At 46.1% G+C, this 22,465-nt stretch overlaps 1 protein-coding gene and 1 long non-coding RNA gene across 2 annotated transcripts in view; one reads left to right on the forward strand and one right to left on the reverse strand.

Moving 5' to 3' along the window:
* Nucleotides 1–22,308, reverse strand: part of P3H3 (prolyl 3-hydroxylase 3) — a 35,785-nt gene extending 13,477 nt beyond the window's left edge. Inside the window, exons 1-7 of the mRNA XM_056529221.1 lie at nucleotides 21,845–22,308; nucleotides 10,899–11,051; nucleotides 10,578–10,755; nucleotides 8,468–8,599; nucleotides 5,752–5,885; nucleotides 4,712–4,801; nucleotides 377–429 (exon numbers count right to left, since the gene is read on the reverse strand). Coding sequence (XP_056385196.1) covers nucleotides 377–429; nucleotides 4,712–4,801; nucleotides 5,752–5,885; nucleotides 8,468–8,599; nucleotides 10,578–10,755; nucleotides 10,899–11,051; nucleotides 21,845–22,210 — 1,106 coding nt within the window. The 5' untranslated portion in view covers nucleotides 22,211–22,308. The remainder of the gene's footprint in view (nucleotides 1–376; nucleotides 430–4,711; nucleotides 4,802–5,751; nucleotides 5,886–8,467; nucleotides 8,600–10,577; nucleotides 10,756–10,898; nucleotides 11,052–21,844) is intronic.
* Nucleotides 4–19,690, forward strand: LOC130281710 (uncharacterized). Its single transcript, XR_008846086.1, has 3 exons — nucleotides 4–281; nucleotides 15,614–15,690; nucleotides 19,468–19,690. It is a non-coding gene; the product is annotated as an uncharacterized LOC130281710 (long non-coding RNA).
* Nucleotides 22,309–22,465: the final 157 nt, after the last annotated feature.

The following is a 22,465-nucleotide window of genomic DNA, read 5'->3' on the forward strand; positions in this document are numbered from 1 at the left end:
TTATAACAAAAAAATAAACCCCCTATTATTTAACAGCGGTTAGAAAATAAAGATATAGGGGGAAATGTATCAAAACATGTGCAGAGGACGAGTGGTGCAGTTGCCCATAGCAACCAATCAGATCGCTGCTTTCATTTTAAAAGAGGCCTGTGAAAAATGAAAGCAGTGATCTGATTGGTTGCTATGGGCAACTCAGCAACTTTAGGCCTCTGAAAAACGAAAGAAGTGATCTGATTGGTTGCTAAGGGCAACTGGTCAACTTTTCCTCTACACAGGTTTTGGTAAGTCTCCCCCATACATAGTATATATACACATGGATGTGACTGGCTGTTCAGCTATAGGGGGGGGGGGGGGGGGAGGGGGGGGGCGAGCGTACCTGACTCTTTCTCTAAAAATTTCTGGGATAATTTCCTCTGGGGTCCAAAGATCCTGAAAAGACAAAGGGGGCAACGTTTTCATAACCCATCACCTCTGTAGTAGAACACAGCACTAGCGTGTACTGTATAATATATACCATCTGGACACCATTTTGTTTGCACCTTCTTCTTGCAAAAACATAGATATCAAACCCCAAACATCAGGGGCAGGCTGCACATTGCAGACGGGATCATTCTATAGGGTTAAAGGGGTTATCCAAGAAAAAAAACATACATACATATCTATCTCAACTGGCTCCAGAAACTTACAGTTTTGTAAATTACTTCTATTAAAAAATCTTAATCCTTTCAGTACTTATGAGCTGTTGAAGTTGAGTTGTTCTAAGTGCTCTCTAATGACACAGGTCTCGGGAACTCTCCAGAGTAGAAGCGAATCCCCATAGCAAACCTCTTCTACTCTGTGCAGTTCCCGAGACAAGCAGAGATGTCAGCAGAGAGCACTGTTGCCAGACAGAAAAGAACAACTCAACTTCAGCAGTTGATAACTATTGGAAGGATTAAGATTTTTTTATAGAATTAATTTACAAATCTGTTTGAATTTCTGTTCAATCTGTTGATAAATAAAAAAAAGTTTTTTCCTGGAATACCCCTTTAACCCCTTAAGGACTGAGCCCTTTTTCACCTTAAAGGACTCGGCCATTTTTTGCAAATCTGACCACTGTCACTTTAAACATTAATAACTCTGGAATGCTTTTAGTTATCATTCCGATTCAGAGATTGTTTTTTCGTGACATATTCTACTTTAACGTAGTGGTAACATTTTTTGGTAACTTGCATCCTTTCTTGGTGAAAAATCCCAAAATTTGATGAAAAATTAGAAAATTTTGCATTTTTCTAACTTTGAAGCTCTCTGCTTGTAAGGAAAATGGATATTCAAAATAATTTTTTTTTTAATTCACATAAACAATATGTCTACTTTATATTTGCATCATAAAATTGATGAGTTTTTACTTTTGGAAGACACCAGAGGGCTTCAAAGTTCCGCAGCAATTTTCCAATTTTTTGCAAAATTTTGAAACTCGCTTTTTTTCAGGTACCAGTTCAGGTTTGAAGTGGATTTGAAGGGTCTTCATATTAGAAATACCCCATAAATGACCCCATTATAAAAACTGCACCCCCGAAAGTATTCAAAATGACATTCAGTAAGCGTTTTAACCCTTTACGGGTTTCACAGGAATAGCAGCAAAGTGAAGGAGAAAATACACAATCTTCATTTTTTACACTCGCTTGTTCTTGTAGACCCAATTTTTGAATTTTTGCAAGGGATAAAAAGGAGAAAATTTTTACTTGTATTTGAAACCCAATTTCTCTCGAGTAAGCACATACCTCATATGTCTATGTAAAGTGTTCGGCGGGCGCAGTAGAGGGCTCAGAAGGGAAGGAGCGTCAAATGGTTTTTGGGGGGCATGTCACCTTTAGGAAGCCCCTATGGTGCCAGAACTGCAAAAAACCCCACATGGCATACCATTTTGGAAACTAGACCCCTCGGGGAACGTAACAAGGGGTAATGTGAACCTTAATACCCTACAGGTGATTCACGACTTTTGCATATGTAAAAAAAAAAAAAAATTTTTTTACTTAAAATGCTTGGTTTCCCTAAAGTTTTACATTTTTAAAAAGGGTAATAGCAGAAAATACACCCCAAAATTTGAAGCCCAATTTCTCCCGATTCAGAAAACACCCCATATGGGGGTGAAAAGTGTTCTGCTGGCGCACTACAGGTCTCAGAAGAGAAGGAGTCACATTTGGCTTTTTTGAAGGAAATTTTGCTCTGGGGGCATGCCGCATTTAGGAAGCCCCTATGGTGCCAGGACCGCAAAAAATACCCACATGGCATACCATTTTGGAAACTAGAGCCCTCGGGGAATGTAACAAGGGGTTAAGTGAACCTTAATACCCCACAGGCGTTTCACGACTATTGCATATGTAAAAAAAATAAAAAATTTTTTACCTAAAATGCTTCTTTTCCCCAAAAACTTTACATTTTTAAAAAGGGTAAAAGCAGAAAATACCCCCCAAAATTTGAAGCCCAATTTCTCCCGAGTACAGCGATACCCCATATGTGACCCTTAACTGTTGCCTTGAAATACGACAGGGCTCCAAAGTGAGAGCGCCATGCGCATTTGAGGCCTAAATTAGGGATTGCATAGGGGTGGACATAGGGGTATTCTACGCCAGTGATTCCCAAACAGGGTGCCTCCAGCTGTTGCAAAACTCCCAGCATGCCTGGACAGTCAACGGCTGTCCGACAATACTGGGAGTTGTTGTTTTGCAACAGCTGGAGGCTCCGTTTTGGAAACCATGGCGTACCAGATGTTTTTCATTTTTATTGGGGAGGGGAGGGGGGCTGTGTAGGGGTATGTGTATATGTAGTGTTTTTTACTTTTTATTTTATTTTTTGTGTTAGTGTAATGTAGTGTTTTTAGGGTACAGTCGCACGGGCGGGGGTTCACAGTAGTTTCTCGCTGGCAGTTTGAGCTGTTGCAGAAAATTTGCTGCAGCTCAAACTTGCAGCCCGATACCTACTGTAATCCTCCGCCCATGTGAGTGTACCCTGTACGTTCACATTGGGGGGGGGACATCCAGCTGTTGCAAAACTACAACTCCCAGCATGCGCTGACAGACTGTACATGCTGAGAGTTTTAGTTTTGCAACAGCTGTAGGCACACTGGTTATGTATCACGGAGTTTGTGACCTTACTCAGTGTTTCAAAACCAGTGTGCCTCCAGCTGTTGCAAAACTACAACTCCCAGCATGTACGGTGCATGGTGTAAGGTGACTGCTGGGAGTTGTAGTTTGCAACAGCTGGAGGCACACTGGTCGTGAAACACTGAGTTAGGTAAAAAAAAAAAACTAAGTTTCACAACCAGTGTGCCTTCAGCTGTTGCAAAACTACAACTCTCAGAATCACCGACAGCCAACAGGCATGCTGGGAGTTGTAGTTATGCAACCAGCAGATGCACCACTACAACTCCCAGCATGCACTTTAGCTGTTTGTGCAAGCTGGGAGTTGTAGTTATACAACAGCTGAAGGTACACTTTTCCATAGAAAGAATGTGCCTCCAGCTGTTGCAAAACCATAAGTCCCAGCATGCCCATAAGACAATGCTGGGAGTTGTGGTGGTCTGCCTCCTGCTGTTGCATAACTACAGCTACAGCTAAGCAACAGCAGGAGGCTGTAACTCACCTCCTGCTGCTGCTCCATCGCAGGAAAGTCCCTCGCCGCCGCCGTCGCTCCTGGGGCCCCGATCCCAACATGGACGCCGGGGATCGGGGTCCCCAGCACCGGGGGTCGTCTTCCCGCACCCGCTCACGCCCTCCGGAAGAGGGGCGGAGCGGGTGCGGGAGTGACGCCCGCAGCAGGCGCCCTGATTGGTCGGCCGGTAATCCGGCCGACGAATCAGGGCGATCGTGAGGTGGCATCAGTGCCACCTCACCCCTGCAGGCTCTGGCTGTTCGGGGCCGTCAGAGACGGCCCCGAACAGCCAGTAATTCCGGGTCATCGGGTCACTGGAGACCCGATTGACCCGGAATCGCCGCAGATCGCTGGACTGAATTGTCCAGCGATCTGCGGCGATCGCCGACATGGGGGGGACATAATGACCCCCCTGGGCGATATGCCGGGATGCCTGCTGAACGATTTCAGCAGGCATCCGGCTCCGGTCCCCAACCGGCTAGCGGTGGGGGCCGGAATTCCCACGGGCGTATGGATACGCCCTGCGTCCTTAAGGACTCGGGATGCAGGGCGTATCCATACGCCCTGCGTCCTTAAGAGGTTAAAGGTTACTACGGGGGAGATTTATCAAAACCTGTGTAAAGGGAAAGTTGACCAGTTGCCCATCGCAACCAATCGGATCGCTTCTTTCATTTTTCAGAGGCCTTTTTCAAAAATGAAAGAAGCGATCTGATTGGTTGCTATGGGCAACTGGTCAACTTTTCTTCTGCACAGTGGGTGTACTGATGAGCCAGAGGGGGTGTACTGATGAGCCAGAGGGGGTGTAAAGATGAGTCAGGGGGGGTGTAAAGATGAGTCGGGGGGGTGGGGGTTAAATGATGAGCCGGGGGGGGGGGGGGGAAGGATGAGTCAGAGGGGGGGGGGGGAAGGGTGAGTCAGAGGGGGGGCGGGGGGGAATGATGAGTCAGGGGGGGATGATGAGTCGGGGGGGAGGGGAGAATGATGAGCAGGGGGGGGGCGCTATGATATATACACACACACACACACACATTAAAAACAACAAGTTTATTGGACGGTCAAATGATAAATTGGGTCTGACCGGATCTTGAAAATCGATGCCTAGGTTCTCCATGACGTAATACAGCAACTTCTTCTCAGACAGCACCTGGCGCACGTAGGATGCAATGTTCTACAAAAAGAAATTATAATCTATAAACAATAAGAAAACTGGGCAAATTTAATTTACTTTTTATCATTGACAGAAAATAATTTATTGCAGAAAATATATACTTTTTTTAATTGGAGTTGAGGAATAAATAGTTAAAGGGGTACTCCGGTAGAAAACTTCTTTTCATAGCAACTGGTGCCAGAAAGTTATACGGATGTGTAATTTACTATTTAAAAATCTTTATCCATCCAGTACTTATGAGCTGCTGTATGCTCCAGAGAAAGTTGTATAGTTCTTTCCAGTCTGAACACAGTGCTCTCTGCTGACACCTCTGTCCGTGTCAGGAACTGTCCAGAGCAGGAGCGGTTTTCTATGGAGATTTGCTCCTACTCTGGACAGTTCCTGACAGGGACAAAAGGGGGCAGCAGAGAGCACTGGGGTCAAACTGGAAAGAACTACACAAGTTCCTCTGGAGCATACAGCAGCTGATAAGTACTGGAAGGATTAAGATTTTTATATAGAAGTCATTTTCAAATCTTTTAACTTTCTGGCACCAGTTGATTTTAAAGGGGTACATTTGGAGTACCCCTTTAATGCATCAGCGCACAAATATGATTGACTACTCCGGCTTATTTGGAGTCAGATATTTACCTCCCATCTCAGTGTTTCCCAATCGGTGTGCCTCCAGCTGTTGCAAAACTACAACTCCCAGCATGCCCGGACAGCCAAAGGCTGTCCGGGCATGCTGGGAGTTGTAGTTTTGCAATCACTGGAGGCACACTGATTGGTAAACACTGCCCTAACTCATCAGAAGTTTAGACTTCTGCTCTGTCTCCTCCATGCTTTACCCTGCAGTTCAGCTTTTTTTTGTTCCCAGTGCAGTAATTGTGACAAACCGGCAATAATAGTAGCGAACGGGGCCCATACGTTTTCTTTACAACACCAAATATATACATGCTGACAGTCCTTACCGCTCGTGGTCTGATCTCACTCTTGCCAGGCAGTTTCTCTTCATATCCACGTAGACTTTTTAGCACAGTCTCGTTATGCGGCTGGAAAAGTAGTAATGACCGTGCGACCCGCGCAGCGGACTCCCAATCCCCAACTACAAAGACAACGGAGATCTGTGAAAACTCTGACCCTGTACCTGTCATCCTGATCATCACTCGCCAACAGGTGCCGATTGGATTACGGGCCACTTTCAAGTCGAAAACTGCGGCAGAACTTTTGAACCATCATGCCTCGAAGTTCACTTTAGTAGGCCGCAGCCCAGTTTAGGCCTGCAGCCTATGAGAGGACGAATCAACAGCACAGGCAAATCAACAGCATAGGCAAGGAAATCTGCAGCTGCATATAACTTATTCCCTATGCGCAGGATAGGAGATAAGTGTTTGATCGTGGGGGGGGTCCGACCGCTGGGACCCCGGCTCTGCCCCCTCCATGTATCTCTATGGGAGAGGCGGAGATGCAGAGTTCGTGCATCCCCGGCTTTCCCATAGAGTTGAATGGAGGAGGCATGTCTGTCCTAAGATCAACGACATGAGCACTAGCCGCGCAGAGCCGAGTCCTGGTTTGGGAGATCACGGGGGGGGGGGGTCTGACCTCTGCGGATAGGGGATAAGTTACATATCACTGCAGTACTCCTTTAAAGGGGTACTCCAGTGGAAAACATTTTTATTTTATTTTTTTAAATGAACTGCTGCCAGAAAGTTAAAAACAGATTTGTAAATTACTTCTATAAAAAAAAAAAAAAAAAAATCTTTATCCTTCCAGCACTTATTAGCAGCTGTATGCTACAGAGGAAATGCTTTTTGAATTTCTTTTTTGTCTTGTCCACTGTCAGTTCACTGTCAGGAACTGTCCAGAGCAGGAGAGGTTTGCAATGGGGATTTTCTCCTGCTCTGGACAGTTCCTGATATGGGCATCGGGTGTCAGCAGAGAGCACAGTGGACAAGACAAAAAATAAATTCAAAAAGCATTTCCTCTGTAGCATACAGCTGATAATAAGTACTGGAAGGATAAAGATTTTTTTTTATAGAAGTAATTTACAAATCTTGAAGCACTTATTCAGTGCGAAACAGCGTTGTAGCCTATCAGGGGTACCCGCCCCCCCGTTTGTTACCATCTATGTCTTCTCCCTGGGCAACATGGTTGTGAGTATGTGCTAAGTAAAAGAATTTTGCTGAAATAAGAAGATTGGTGAGTGGCCGAATTTTTTCTACATATCAGCAATTATACCTGGATTTATCTTCTGTATGGTCTGAGCACCACCTGCTTCTAAAGTGTATGCCGCTACAGTGCTTACTACCCAGGGATCACAAATCAAGCTGTGCCGAACTACCTTTCTCTATCTATTAATTTACAAATCTGTTTAACTTTCTGGCACCAGTTCATTTAAAAATAAATAAATAAAAAAATAGTACACATTTAGGACCTTTAAACTGCACTGCTATGTGTGGCGTGGGAACAGGGTTAGTTGAGTATTCCAACTTTGTAATTGAGACTAGATATATTCTTAAAGGGGCAGTCCAGGATTTTTTTTTCTTCAGCCTTTAAGCCCATGAGGCCAAGTTATAATACTGTGTAATACACTACTATTATCTTCGTACGCAACTCTGTTCTGTTTTCATGCACCGGACCCACACCCGGAAGTGCTGTAGTGAAAGTCAATTTTACTGTTGCCTCTGACCTTTCCCAGACTTCCATGCGGCCAGAGACAATGGGGGAGATTTATCAAAAGATGTCGAGAGGAAAAGTTGCGGAGTTGCCCATAGCAACCAATCAGATCGCTTCTTTCCTTTTTGAAAAGGCCTCTGAAAAATGAAAGAAGCAATCTGATTGGTTGCTATGGGCAACTCAGCATCTTTTCCTCTGGACGGGTTTTGACAAATCTCCACCAATATGTCATAGGTCACATGGGGGGGGGGGGGGGGTGTATGGCTATGCTGTAGTGAATGGGTGTTTAGCATTAGTTCAGTCAATTCCTTCCACCCTGCTATCCCCCCCACCCCCTGGAGACCATGTGACTGTGGCTGAATGGCTCCAACAATTGCAGTTTTTGGTAAGATTTGAGAAAATCTCAATAAAACGATGAGTAACTACTACTACAAATTACATGGTGCCCTCTTAGATTAAAGGGGTACTCCGGTGGAAAACAATTTTTTTTCAAATACACTGGTGCCAGAAAGTTATTCAGATTTGTAAATTACTTCTATTTAAAAATCTTAATTCTTCCAGTACTCAGCAGCTGCTGTATGCTCCACAGGAAGTTGTATTTCATTCTGGAGTTCTTTTAAGTCTGACCACAGTGCTCTCTGCTGACACCTCTGTCCATGTCAGGAACTGACCAGAGTACAAGCAAATCCCCATAGCAAGCCTCTTCTGCCCTGGGCAGTTCCTGATATGGACAGAGGTGTCAGCAGAGAGCACTGTGGCCAGACTGAAAAGAACTCCATAAAGAAATACAACTTCCTGTGGAGTATACAGCAGCTGATAAGTACTGGAAGGACTAAGATTTTTAAATAGAAGCAATTTACAAATCTGTTTAACTTTCTCGCACAAGTTGATTTGAATTTTTTTTTCCCCACCGGAGTACCCCTTTAATTACGAATTACGGGCGGGGTATAAAACCCAAACATTAACCTGATGGAATGTATAATTTTTATAATTTTTGAGTAGAAATCTTACGTTGCGAGTATCCCTCCTGAAGCAGCTGCAGATGAGATATGAGAATATCCTGCTGCGATCGCTTCTGTCCCAGCGACAATGATACCTCCAGGATACACTGCTGCTTACACTGCAAGATCTGCGTGTAGTAATCTAGGAGAGAACAGAGACTGGTGAGAAGCTTAGTGAACACCTAGGACAGGGTTTCCCAATCAGGGTGCCTCCAGCTGTGGCAAAACTACAAGTCCCAACAGGGAGGGCACCCTGGTTGGAAAACATTCACCTAGGCCCATAAATATACAAATACTTCCACTTATAGTTATTTTGTGCCATCTACTCCATTCACATCCAAAGCAACCTTCAAAAGTAAGTAATGTTACCTAAGAGTTTAAAGGGGTACTCCGGCCCTAAGACATCTTATACCCTGTCCAAAGGATAGGGGATAAGATGTTTGACCGCAGGGGTCCCGCCGCTGGGGACCCCTGCAATTTTGCATTCAGCACCCACCTTGGGGAGCTGCACGCCGCGCTGCCAGCTCAGAATCTGCCGCGTGACGACAACTCCGCCCCCGTATGACATCACGCCCCGCCCCCGCTATGCAAGTCTATGGGAGGGGGCGTGACGGCCATCACGCCCCCTCCCATAGACTTGCATAGCGGTGGTGGGGCCTGACTTCACATGGTGGCGGAGTCGTGATGTCACGGTGCTGAATGCAAAATTGCGGGGTTCCCCAGCGGCGGATAGGGGATAAGATGTCTTTGGGCCAGAGTACCCCTTCAAATCTGCCTGAGTAACCGTCACCCTGCGCTTTGGCAACAAACACAGCAAAGTGCAGCTCTGGGTGTGAATGGAGAATAAGGCAAATATGAAGTCGAAAATAGAACAAGACTTATACAGGAAAATATGGTAAAAACTAGAGTTGCCCTTTAAAGGAGAACTCAAGCGCCAAACAAACGTATTCCCGTAAGTAGCTGATCACGGGGGGGGGGGGGGGGGGGGGAGGACTGGATTCTGGGACCCCCGCGATCTCCGGAACCAGCCCCAGCTCTCAGTGAAGAGCACATACTACAGATGGCACGTGCTCTATTCATTTCTATGGGAGAGCTGGAGACACTTGAGTACAGCACTCGGGCATCTCCAGTGTTCCCATAGAAATTAATGGAGTGCGTGCTGTCTACCGGTAGATGACACATGCTCCTCACTGACAGCTGGGGTCCCATTCCAAAGATTGCGGGGGGTCCCAGCGGTCAGCTACTTATCCCCTAGGCACAGGATAGGGTTAAAAGGAGAATTGCGGCACAACCTTTTTACCTTCCCCTGTACCCGGGCTTCAAAAACAAAACAAAATAAACTTTAACTCAGTGTCCACTTAAAGAATTGCCCCAAAAGTGCTAATTCATAGCTTTTGGGGTCATCCTGTTGAAAAGCATTACATTGCTATTCTATGTAGCCCTCCCTTAAAGGAGTACTCCAGCCAAAATTAACTGTAGAACTTTCCCTGTGCCCAGGCTGCAAAAACTTAAAAAACACACTTCAACTCCCCTTCCTACGTTCCCCCGTTGCGCCGATTTCGGCATCCCGTTCCTCCGGTGCTGCTCGGCTTCATGCTTCTTAGGCTCGGAATGACACACTGCAGTCAGGGTATCGCCGGACGCCAAACGTCCCTCCTCGGCCGGTGATAGGCTGAGCGCACTGTCATATAAGGAGCCCGGGCAGCAGGCAGGAGGCGGGGCTCAGGCTCCTTACATGACAGTGCGCTCAGCCTATCACCGGCCGAGGCGGGACATTACTGCAGCCAGCCATACACTGACTGCTGTGTGACGCTCTGAGCCTAAGAAGCATGAAGCCGAGCAGCACCAGAGGAACGGGATGCCGATATCGGCGCAATGGGGGAATGTAGGAAGGTGAGTTAAAGTGTGTTTTTTAAGTTTTTGCAGCCTGGGCACAGGGGAAGTTAAAAAGGTTGCGCCGCAGTTTATCCAACAAGTTAGTTTTGGCTGGAGTACTCCTTTAAGAGAGGGCTACATAGAACAGCAATGTAACGCTTTTCAACACGATGACACCAAAAGCTATGAATTAGCACTTTTGGGGCAATTCTTTCAGTGGACATTGATAAAAAGACTATAGATACCTGCAATGACCTCGGGGAAGTCCCTTTGAGTTTCATTCTCCCGCTCTCGCGTTCCCTCGCAGAGGGTCCGGCAGTCGTGGAGTGTAGACAGACAGGAGCTCAGTGATTCCTCCAGCCTCAGGACGGCGGTGGTGTGCTTCGCCTGAGATAGTAGAGACTCCGCTTGGGAAAACAGAGCCTGGTGAGAAATGGGCCAAAGGAGACCATAGTGATCAGATAGAAGCAGTAGGGTTAGAGACATAGTATGGTTGGAAAAAAAGACATCCAGCCATCAAGTTCAATGTTGTCAGTATAAATGGGTAGTTGTATATGAATTGTTACCTTGTATGGAGGCTCCTCCAGGTCCCTGAAGCTCTGTTCTTGAACCCCTTTCATAGTGCGATAGCGGGTGACATCCCCTTGGATCTGTTCATGGTGGGGGTTCCTCACATAGAAAGTGTAAGCAGCTGCAGCAGCTTCATCCAACTCCTCCAACTGGGAAAGTTAAGAAAGGAACAAAGATAGTTCAATCCCACCAGAACCTAAACTTCATCTCCATTTAAAGCCAGTGTCACCTTCATCCTATCAGCACTGAAATGTCAATCCCACCGGAACCTAATGCCATTAATAGCTCCATCCTGACAGAATTTAGAGACAAAGATAACGCCGTCTCATCAGAACCTAGAGACAATGATACCTCAATCCCACCAAAGCCTAAAAACAATAACTCTTTCCCATCAGAACCTAAAGCCAATGATACTTCCATCCCAACAAAACCTAAGGCCAGTGATACCTCTATCCCAACACAACCTAGGGCCAATGATATGATCATCCCACCAGAACCTATGATAGACCGCCAGCTCACCAGAACCAAAGGCCACCGATACCTTAATCTCACCAGAACGGAGAGCTAATGATATCGTCATCCCACCAAAACCTGATCCTCAGTTCCAACTCTAAAGCCAGAATTATCTTCATCCCACCAGAACTGAAACCTCAATCCCACTAGAATCTCATGCCATGTCGGCGATCGGCGCAAATCGCAAGTGAATTCACACTTGCGATTTGCGCGATTCTGGGTCATTACGGGTCTATGGTGACCCGGAATATAAGGGAGATCGCGGGTGTCTAAGACACCCACAATCCCCCTGAAGAGATAGGAGTGAGGTGGCAGGGGTGCCACCCCTCCTATCCCTGCTATTGGTGGTCTAGACGCGACCACCAATAGCAGATCGGGGGCGGGGGGGTTAACTTTAGTTTTCCCCGTTCTGCCCACCCACAATAGGCGGGGCAGAACGGGGAAATGACATAGGACCGGCGCCGGAGTCCACTTACCGATCTGCGGAGGCTGCGGGCGACGATCGGCGTCGGAGATCGGCGGGCGGCGATGTCGTGCAGCAGGCTCCCTGGATCCGACGGAAGCCGGTAAGTTGCCTAGCAACATCTGGAGGGCTGCAGTCCGAGATCACTATATAGTGGATTCTATACTGTAGCACTCCAGATGTTGCAAAACAACAACTCCCAGCATGCCCAGACAGCTGTTTGGGCATGCTGGGAGTTGTAGTTTTGCAACAGCTGGAGGGCTACAGTTTGAGACCACTATATGGTAGTCTCTGAACTATAGCCCTCCAGATCCTAGCATGCCCACACAACTGTTTGCTGTCTGGGCATGCTGAGATTTGTAGTTATGCAGCATCTGGAGGGCCACAGTTTGCAGTGGTCTCTATACTGTAGCTCTCCAGATGTTGCAAAACTGCAAATCCCAGCATGCTGGGAGTTGTATTTGCCATCCCTCCAGCTGTTGCATAACTACATCTCCCAGCATGCCCTTCGTGATCAGTACATGCTGGGAGTTGTAGTTTTGCAACAGCTGGAGGCACACTGGTTGGAAAATATTGAGTTAGATAACAGAACCTAACTGAAGGTTTTTCAACCAGTGTGCCTCCAGCTGTTGCAAAAGTACAACTCCCAGCATGCACGGTCTGTCAGTACATGCTGGGAGTTGTAGTTTTGAAACAGCTGGAGGTTTGCCCCCCCATGTGAACGTACAGGTACATTCACACGGGCAGGCTTACAGTAAGTTTTCTGCTTCAAGTATGAGCTGCGGCAAATTATTCGCCGCAGCGCAAACTCCTAGCAGGGAACTCACTGCAAACCTCCGCCAGTGTGTATGTACCCTAAAAACACTACACTACACTAACACAAAATAAAGGGTAAAACACTACATATACACCCCCTTACACTGTGTCCCCCCCCCCCCAATAAAAATTTTAAACGTATTTTACAGCAGTGTTTCCAAAACAGAGCCTCCAGCTGTTGCAAAACAACAACTCTCAGCATTTCTGGACAGCCACTGACTGTGCAGGCATGCTGGGAGTTTAGCAACAGCCGGAGGCACCCTGTTTGGGAATCACTGGCGTAGAATACCCCTATGTCCACCCCTATGCAATCCCTAATTTAGTCCTCAAATGCGCATGGCACTCTATCACTTCGGAGCCCTGTCGTATTTCAAGGAAACAGTTTAGGGCCACATATGGGGTATCTCCGTACTCGGGAGAAATGACACAACACATTTTGGGGGGCTTTTTCTCCTTTTACCCCTTATGAAAAGGAAAAGTTGGAGTCTACACCAGCCTGTTAGTGTAAGGGTGTAGTGAGGGTGTAGTTTCCAAAATGGGGTCACATGTGGGGGTCCACTGTTCTGGCACCACGGGGGGGCTTTGTAAACGCACATGGCCCCTGACTACCATTCCAAACAAATTCACTCTTCAAAAGCTCAATGGCGCTCCTCCTCTTCTGAGCATTGTAGTTTGACCGCAGGGCACTTGACTGCCACACATGGGGTATTTCCATACTCAGAAGAAATGGGGTTACAAATTTTGGGAGGTATTTTCTGCTATTAACCCTTGCAAAAATGTGAAATTTGGGGGGGAAACACACATTTTAGTTACATTTTTTTTTTTTTTTTACATATGCGAAAGTTGTGAAACCCCTGTGGGGTATTAAGGCTCACTTTATTCCTTTTTACGTTCAAGGGTTCTAGTTTCAAAAAGGGTATGCCATGTGTTTTTTTTTTTTTGCTGTTCTGGCACCATAGGGGCTTCCTAAATGCAACATGCCCCCCGACCAAAATTTGCTCTCAAAAAGCCAAATATGACTCCTTCTCTTCTGAGCATTGTAGTTCGCCTGTAGTGCACTTCAGGTCAACTTATGGGGTACCTCCATACTCAGAAGAGATGGGTTTACAAAGTTTGGGGGTATTTTCTGCTATTAACCCTTGCAAAAATGTGAAATTTGGGATGAAACACCTGTGGGTTATTAAGGCTCACTTAATTCCTTATTACGTTCCTCAAGGGGTCTAGTTTCCAAAATGGTATGCCATGTGTTTTTTTTTTTTTTTTTTGCTGTTCTGGCACCATAGGGGCTTCCTAAATGCAACATGCCCCCCAAAAACCATTTCAGAAAAACGCACTCTCCAAAATCCCCTTGTTGCTCCTTCGCTTCTGAGCCCTCTACTGAGCCTGCCGAACACTTTACATAGACATGAGGTATATGGTTACTCGAGACAAATTGGGATACAAATAAAAGTATAAATTTTCTCCCTTTACCCCTTGTAAAAATAAAAAAATTGGGTCTACAAGAACATGCGAGTGTAAAAAATGAAGATTGTGAATTTTCTCCTTCACTTTGCTGCTATTCCTGTGAAACACCTAAAGGGTTAAAACGCTGACTGAATGTCATTTTTAATACTTTGGGGGGGGGGGGGGTGCAGTTTTTATAATGGGGTCTTTTGTAGGGTATTTCTAATATGAAGACCCTTCAAATCCACTTCAAACCTGAACTGGTCCCTGAAAAATAGTGAGTTTGAAAATTTTGTGAAAAATTGGAAAATTGCTGCTGAACTTTGAAGCCCTCTGGTGTCTTCCAAAAGTAAAAACATGTCAATTTTATGATGCAAACATAAAGTAGACATATTGTATATGTGAATAAAAAAAATTATTTGGAATATCCATTTTCCTTACAAGCAGAGAGCTTCAAAGTTAGAAAAATGCTAAATTTTCTATTTTTTCATCAAATTTGGGGATTTTTCACCAAGAAAGGATGCAAGTTACCACAAAAATTTACCACTAAGTTAAAGTAGAATATGTCACGAAAAAGCAATCTCAGAATCAGAATGATAACTAAAAGCATTCCAGAGTTATTAATGTTTAAAGTGACAGTGGTCAGATGTGCAAAAAACGCTCTGGTCCTAAGGTGTAAAATGGCCTGGTCCTTAAGGGGTTAAATGAATGAGTTGCCTGCCGCAGCGCTGGAAATGATTAATAAAGGACATCTGTACTGATTTATTTTCCATATTCCTGAGCTCGGGCTGCAAAAATAAACTAAATAAACTTTGACTCACCTTCCTACGTTCCTCCGGTATCGGCCTCACTGTTCTCCGCTGCAATCTTCATGCTGCTTCCTGGGGACGGGGACATCACAGAGCCGTCAGCGTATCACCAGCCACAGCGATGTCCCGCCTCGGCCGGCGATAGGCTGAGCACACCGGCCGGCTCCTTACATGACAGTGCGCACAGCATATCACCGGCCGAGGCGAGACACATTGCTGCGGCCGGGGACACGCTGACGGCTCTGTGATGTCCCCGTCCCCAGGAAGCAGCATGAAGATTGCAACGGAGAACAGTGAGGCCGATACCGGAGGAACATAGGAAGGTGAGTCAAAGTTTATTTTTGCAGCCCAGGGTCAGGAATATGGAAAATTAATCAGTACAGATGTCCTTTATTAATCATTTCCAGCACCACGGCAGGCAACTCATTCATTTAAAGCGCCGGCAGCTCACAGGAGGACGGGGGAGCAGTGCCCGCGGGTCACATATGATTAGTTCCCCAATGTGGGGACAGCCGATGATAGCTCAATCATTCGAAGGGGGGAGGGGCCGCTAGGTATTGCGGTATAGGAAAAATTCATATTGTATAGAATAAATAAAAAAAAAACTGTATTGGGTATGAACCGGTATATCGCCCAGCACTAATACAGGCTATCTTTTAAAACTCAGAGCGGGCTGGACATACTTATGTTCGGACCAGAAACTGATCCCCTGTCCATGCCAAGGAAGGAGTTAGAAGCTGAGAGGTGAGCTGGGTTTAAGGTTTCGCTGTGCACACCTGTTTGCATTTGTCCATTTTACCAAAACCTAAAGTAAATAATACCTCTATCTCCCCAGAACCTAGATCAATGATACTTCCATATAGATAGAACCTAAAAACAGTACAACCTCTAGCTCACCAGGGCCTAAAGCCATTGATATCTGCATCCCACCAGAACCACTGAGCTATGAAACCTCTATCCCATCAAAAAGAAAATTCCATCCCACCAAAACCTAAAGACAGTGATACCTCCATTCAACCTAAATCTTAAAAGGGTACTCCGCTGCTCAGCGTTTGGAACTAAATGTTCCGAATGCTTAGAGCTGGTGCCGGGAGCTTGTGATGTAATAGCCCTGCCCCCTCATTATATCACACCCGCCCCCTCAATGCAAGTCTATGGGAGGGGCGTGGCAGCACGATGGGCGGGGCTATGATGGAACAAGCTCCCTGCGCTGGCTCTAAGCATTCAGAACATTTTGTTCCAAACAATGAGCAATGGAGCACCCCTTTAAGCCAAGATTGTTTGTGTGTATTACTCTTTTGAATAGTGGACCCAAAGCCATTCCACCAGAATCATACAACTGGTGATACCTTCATCCCACCCAAACCTAAAGCCAATGCTACTTCCATCCTACCAGAATCTAAAGCCAATGATACATCCACCTCTCTAAGTCAAAACCGATTTTACCTCCAACCCACCAAACCTTAAAGGGGTACTCCGGTGAAAACCTTTTTTCTTTTAAATCAACTGGTGCAAGAAAGTTAAACAGATTTGTAAATTACTTCTATTAAAAAATCTTAATCCTTCCTGTACTTAGTAGCTGCCGAATACTACAGAGGAAATTCTTTTCTTTTTGGAATTCTCTCTGATGACATCACGAGCACAGTTCTCTTTGCTGACGTCATAATAATAATAATAACTCTTCATTTATTGTTATCCTTAGTGGGATTTGAACCCAAGGCCCCAGCACTGCAAGGCAGCAGTGCTAACCACCGAGCCAACATGCTGCCCTTAGTATACATCTGCTATGCACGGTTGCTAAAATGGACAGAGATGTCAGCAGAGAGCACTGTGCTCGTGATGTTATCAGTGTTCCAAAAAGAAAGGAATTTCCTCTGTAGCATTCAGCAGCTAATAAGTTCTGGAAGGATTAAGATTTTTTTAATAGAAGTAATTTACAAATATGTTTAACTTTCTGGCACCAGTTGATTTAAAAGAAAAAAGGTTTTCACCGGAGTACCCCTTTAAGCTAACTCTACCCCATCCTACCAAACCTAGAGCCAATGATATCTTCATTCCACCAGAATCATAAAGCTAATGATACCCATCGCATACAAAGCTAAAACCAGTGATACATGTGCCTCCATCCTACCAGAACTTAAAGGGGTACTCGATTTTATTATTATTTTTTTTAATCAACTGGCTCCAGAAAGTTAAAACAGATTTGCAAATTACTTCTATTTAAAAATCTTAATCCTTCCAGTACTTATCAGCTGCTGTATACTACAGATGAAGTTCTTTTATCTTTGGATTTCCTTTCTGTCTGACCACAGCGCTCTCTGCTGACACCTCTGTCCATATCAGGAAGTCTCCAGAGCAGGAGAAAATCCCCATAGAAAACCTCTCCTACTCTGGACAGTCCCTGACATGGACAGAGATGTCAGCAGAGAGCACTGTGGTCAGACAAAAGAAATTCAAAAAGAAAAATAACTTCCTGTGGAGCATACAAGCAGCTGATAAGTACTGGAAGGATTAAGATTTTTAAACAGAAGTCATTTAAAAATCTGTTTAACTATCTGCCACAAGTTAATAAAAAAAAAAAAAAATAAAATTGTTTTCCACCGGAGTACCCCTTTAAAGGGGTACTCCGCCCCTAGACATCTTATCCCCTATCCAAAGGATAAGGGATAAGATGTCAGATCGCCGGGGTCCCGCTGCTGGGGACCCCGGGGATCGCTGCTGCAGCACCCCGCTATAATGACGGGCAATACAGGGGCCGGAGCATCGTTACGTCATGGCTCCGCCCCTCGTGACGTCACGGCCCGCCCCCGTCAATACAAGTCTATGGGAGGGGGCGTGGCGGTCATCACGCCCCCTGCCATAGACTTGCATTAAGGGGGTGGGCCGTGATGTCACGAGGGGCGGAGCCGTGATGTAACGATGCTCCGGCCCCTGTACTGCCCGTCATTACGCACAGAGCGAACTCGCTCTGTGCAGTAATGATGGCGGGGTGCTGCAGCAGCGATCCCCGGGGTCCCCAGCAGCGGGACCGCGGCGATCTGACATCTTATCCCCTATCCAAAGATAAAATGCCAGGGGCGGAGTACCCCTTTAAGCCACCTCTATCACACACAAAACTGATTATACCGGTCACCCATCACTTCTAATTCTGAATGTTCATCTTGTCTATTTTATCTATTACCTCTTGTCAGTCAAGGAGAGGATAAAAAATGTATTTACTTTAACCCGTTAACGACCATGGACGTCTATGCTCATCCATGTGCTGTTAACGGGGTATGACGCGGGCTCCCGACTCGAGCCTGCATCATACCGGCCGGCCCCCAGCTGATTCCTGTAGCTGGGGGCAGTCGTTTAATAGCCGACATGCGGCCATTGCCGTGGTCAGCTATTAACCCTTTAGATCACCGCTGTCAAAGCTGACAGTGGTGTCTAAGGGTGTGTTCACACTACGTAATTCCCGCGGAATTGAAAGCTTACCTCTGCTGCTGTGCCGGTTTTATGGAACCACATTGATCTGTATGAGGAATCAAATGATTCCTCCTGAAAGTCCCCTCAGGGGACTATAAGTGTAAAAAAAATAAAATAAAAAACAAAAGTTTCAAACACACACACACACACACACACACACTAACCCCTTCCTTAAAAGTTTAAATCACCCCCTTTTCCCAAATTCCATGTAAGAAATATATAAACATAATAAAAATAAACATATGTGGTATCACCACGTGCGCAAATGCCGAACTATAAAAATATATCATTAATTAAACCACACGGTCAATGGCGTACGCGCAAAAGAATTCCAAAGTCCAAAATAGCGGATCTTTGGTCACTTTTTATACCATAAAAAAATATATAAATAGCGATCAAAGAGTCCGATCAAAACAAAAATGTTACCAATAAAAACTTCAGATCACGGCGCAAACAATGAGCCCTCATACCGCCCCATACGCGGAAAAATAAAAAAGTTATAGGGGTCAGAAGATGACATTTTTAAACGTATTAATTTTCCTGCATGTAGTTATGATTTTTTCCAGAAGTGCGACAAAATCAAACCTATATAAGTAGGGTATCATTTTAATTGTATGGACCTACAGAATAATGATAAAGGTGTCATTTTTACCGAAATATGCACTGCGTAGAAACGGAAGCCCCCAAAAGTTACAAAATGGTGTTTTTTCTTAAATTTTGTCGCACAATTATTCCCCCCCCGTTTCGCCGTGGATTTTTTTCGGTAAAACGACTGATGTCATTAAAAAGTAGAATTGGTGGCGCAAAAAATAAGTCATCATATGGATTTTTAGGTACAAAATTGAAAGCGTTATGATTTTTAAAAAGGTGAGGAGGAAAAAAAACGAAAGTGCAAAAACGGAAAAACCCTTGGTCCTTAAGGGGTTAAAATAAATAAATAAACTAGATAATAAAAAAAATATATATATAATAATATTAATAATAAATACACATATTTTTGTATTATCATTATTTATCTGGATGAGAACTAATACGACCCCCCCTTTCATACAGATTCATATCCCACACTCCTGTCTGTAAAAATGCCAACAAAACCCAACTTTCCCAGAAACAGACACAACTATGAGACTGGACAGAAGAGAGTGACTGAAGAAGGAGAAGACGGATGACACCAAGATGTGACGCTACAGCCTATGCGGGCGCTTTATCCTCTTTGGTAGACTTTGTGGTTTATCGTTTTACGTCTTATTACTGTTTATTAATAAAAAGCTATAAAATCCCCCATAAAGAGCGCAGCACCCCTCCCCCACACACCATATACACATCCACGTGTGCAAGCCCCTACATGACAGCAATGCATTCTGGGCAGTTAACCCCCTAGACACTTTTCTTGTAAACTTTTCCAGACGTCCCCCTCCCCCCAATGAATGAGGCATTACTGAATCCTCTTCCTTTCTATATAGTCTTCCTTTTCTGCAGACTATTGCACCATACATGACACCTTCTCACCCAGGCCATCTACCCGTGTTGTACCCCATAATCCAGCACCAGCAAAGGGGTTCATAGGACCCCCCCTAAGCCAAACATCCCTGACACACTGCAGATCATTGCACCCTGTGATGTACAAGCCTGTACTGCATTAGTCACAACAGAATATTGCATCCAGACCACCAGTCTATCCTACTCTGTGAAGCAGTGTTTCCCAACCAGGGTGCCTCCAGCTGTTGCAAAACTACAACTCCCAGCATACCCAGACAGCCGAAGGCTCTGGTTTATTATCTAGATCAGTGTTTCCCAACCAGCGTGCCTCCAGCTGTTGCAAAACTACAACTCCCAGCATGCCCGGACAGCCTTTGGCTGTCCGGGCATGCTGGGAGTTGTAGTTTTGCAACAGCTGGAGGCACGCTGGCTGGGAAACACTGCTGTAGAGCAGCATTCTCCAACCAGTGTTTCTCCAGCTGTTGCCAAACTACAACTCCCAGCATGCCCAGACAGCCGAAGGCTCTGGTTTATTATCTAGGTCAGTGTTTCCTAAACAAGTGTGCCTCCAGCTGTTGCAAAACTACAACTCCCAGCATGCCCGGACAGCCTGATAACTGGGATGCAATGAATAATAGTGCTGAGCACGAATATTCGTAATGTGAATTTTTATCGCGAATACCGGCAATTCGCGATTTCGTGAATATTTAGAATATAGCGCTATATATTCGTAACGACAAATATTCTGGTTTTTTTTTCCACATGCAAATTTTTATGCAAATTTTTACTTTTTTTTATTTATTTTTTTTTTTTTTACAAAAGTGAAAAAAGTGAATGTACATAGCGAATATAGGACAAATAATCGTCAATATATTCGCCAAATATCGCAAATTCGAATATGGCCCCTGCTGTTTATCACTAATACATAATACTGTGTTTCCCAACCAGGGAGCCTCCAGCTGTCCGGGCATGCTGGGAGTTGTAGTTTTGCAACTGCCGGACGCACCCTGGTTGGGAAACACTGCTGTAGAGCAACATTTTCCAACTGTGTGTCTCCAGCTGTTGCAAAACTACAACTCCCAGCATGCCCGGACAGCCGAAAGGGCACGCTGGGAGTTGTAGTTTTGAAACAGCTGGAAGCACACTGTTTGGAATACACCGCTCCGACCGGTGTCTCCAGCTGTTGCAAAAGAACAAATCCCATCATGCACTGACAGCCTCAGGGCATGCTGGGAGTTGTAGTAGAGACACCCTGGATGGGGGAAGTATGGGCTGCAGAGTATTGCATCTGTGACTATTGGCTATTGCCTGCAAAGTATTCTACCCATGACCAAGAGATAATTTCTGGACTGCAGACTATTGCACCAGGGTCATGTAGCATACTACCTCACCCCAGCAAACCTAGGCTGCAGATCATTGCAACATGCAGAGCATAACCAGTCTCTATGGGTAGCACCAGACCCTACTTCTGGTCTGCAGATGGTTGCACCTTCATAGCATACTATCTCATTCTAGGAAACCTGGTCTACAGATAATTGCAACATGCAGAGCATAACCCAGTGTTTCCCAACCAGGGTGCCTACAGCTGTTGCAAAACTATAACACCCAGCATGCCCGGACAGCCAAAGGCACCCTGGTTGGGAAACACTGGCATAAACAGTCTCTATGGGTAGCACCAGATCCCCCTCCTGGTCTGCAGACGGTTGCACCTTCAGAACATACTACCTCATCCTAGCAAACCTAGGCTGCAGATCATTGCAACATGCAGAACATAATCCAGTGTTTCCCAACCAGGGTGCCTCCAGCTGTTGCAAAACTACAACTCCCAGCATGCCCGGACAGCCGAAGGCACCCTGGTTGGGAAACACTGGCATAAACAGTCTCTATGGGTAGCACCAGGCACCAGACCCCCCCCCCCCCCCCTGGTCTGCAGACGGTTGCACCTTCATACCCTGTAATGTGCCACTTGCAGGTAGTTGTAGGGCGCCCCCCTGTGGAAGGTCTTCTCGGTGTCCTGGGTCAGGCGGTACAGGGAGGGCTCCCCCAGCTGCAGGCGCTCGCAGCTCAGCAGGCACTCGGCTCTCCCCATCACGGCCTCCTCCAGCTGGGCCCCTGGGAGCCCGCACTGCTCCCCGCATCTCAGCCGGACCCCCCGCACCTCCTGCAGGCTCCGCAGCGCCCCCCACAGTTTGTCCCGGGCCTCCGACCACTCTCCCTTGGAAAACAGAGAGACCCCGTCCCAGAGCAGCTCGTCCGGGGGCTGCAGGGTCAGGGAGCAGGTCAGCCCCAGGCTGAGGAGAAGGAGAGCGGTCTGCATGCTGGGGGGATGCCGGGGAACCAGGGAGGAGAGGAGCGACCACAGCTGACAGTCCCGGTGTGGGAGGAGACTGGGGAGGAGTCAGGGGAGAGGGGGAGGAGACAAGACAGGGGGAGGAGAGGGGCGACCACAGCTGACAGTCCCGGTGTGGGAGGAGACTGGGGAGGAGTCAGGGGAGAGGGGGAGGAGACAGAGGGAGGAGAGGAGCGACCACAGCTGACAGTCCCGACCGGAGGAGAGAGGGGAGGTGTCAGG

The sequence above is a fragment of the Hyla sarda genome, chromosome 7 (assembly GCF_029499605.1).
Source record: "Hyla sarda isolate aHylSar1 chromosome 7, aHylSar1.hap1, whole genome shotgun sequence".
Lineage (NCBI taxonomy): Eukaryota > Metazoa > Chordata > Amphibia > Anura > Hylidae > Hyla > Hyla sarda.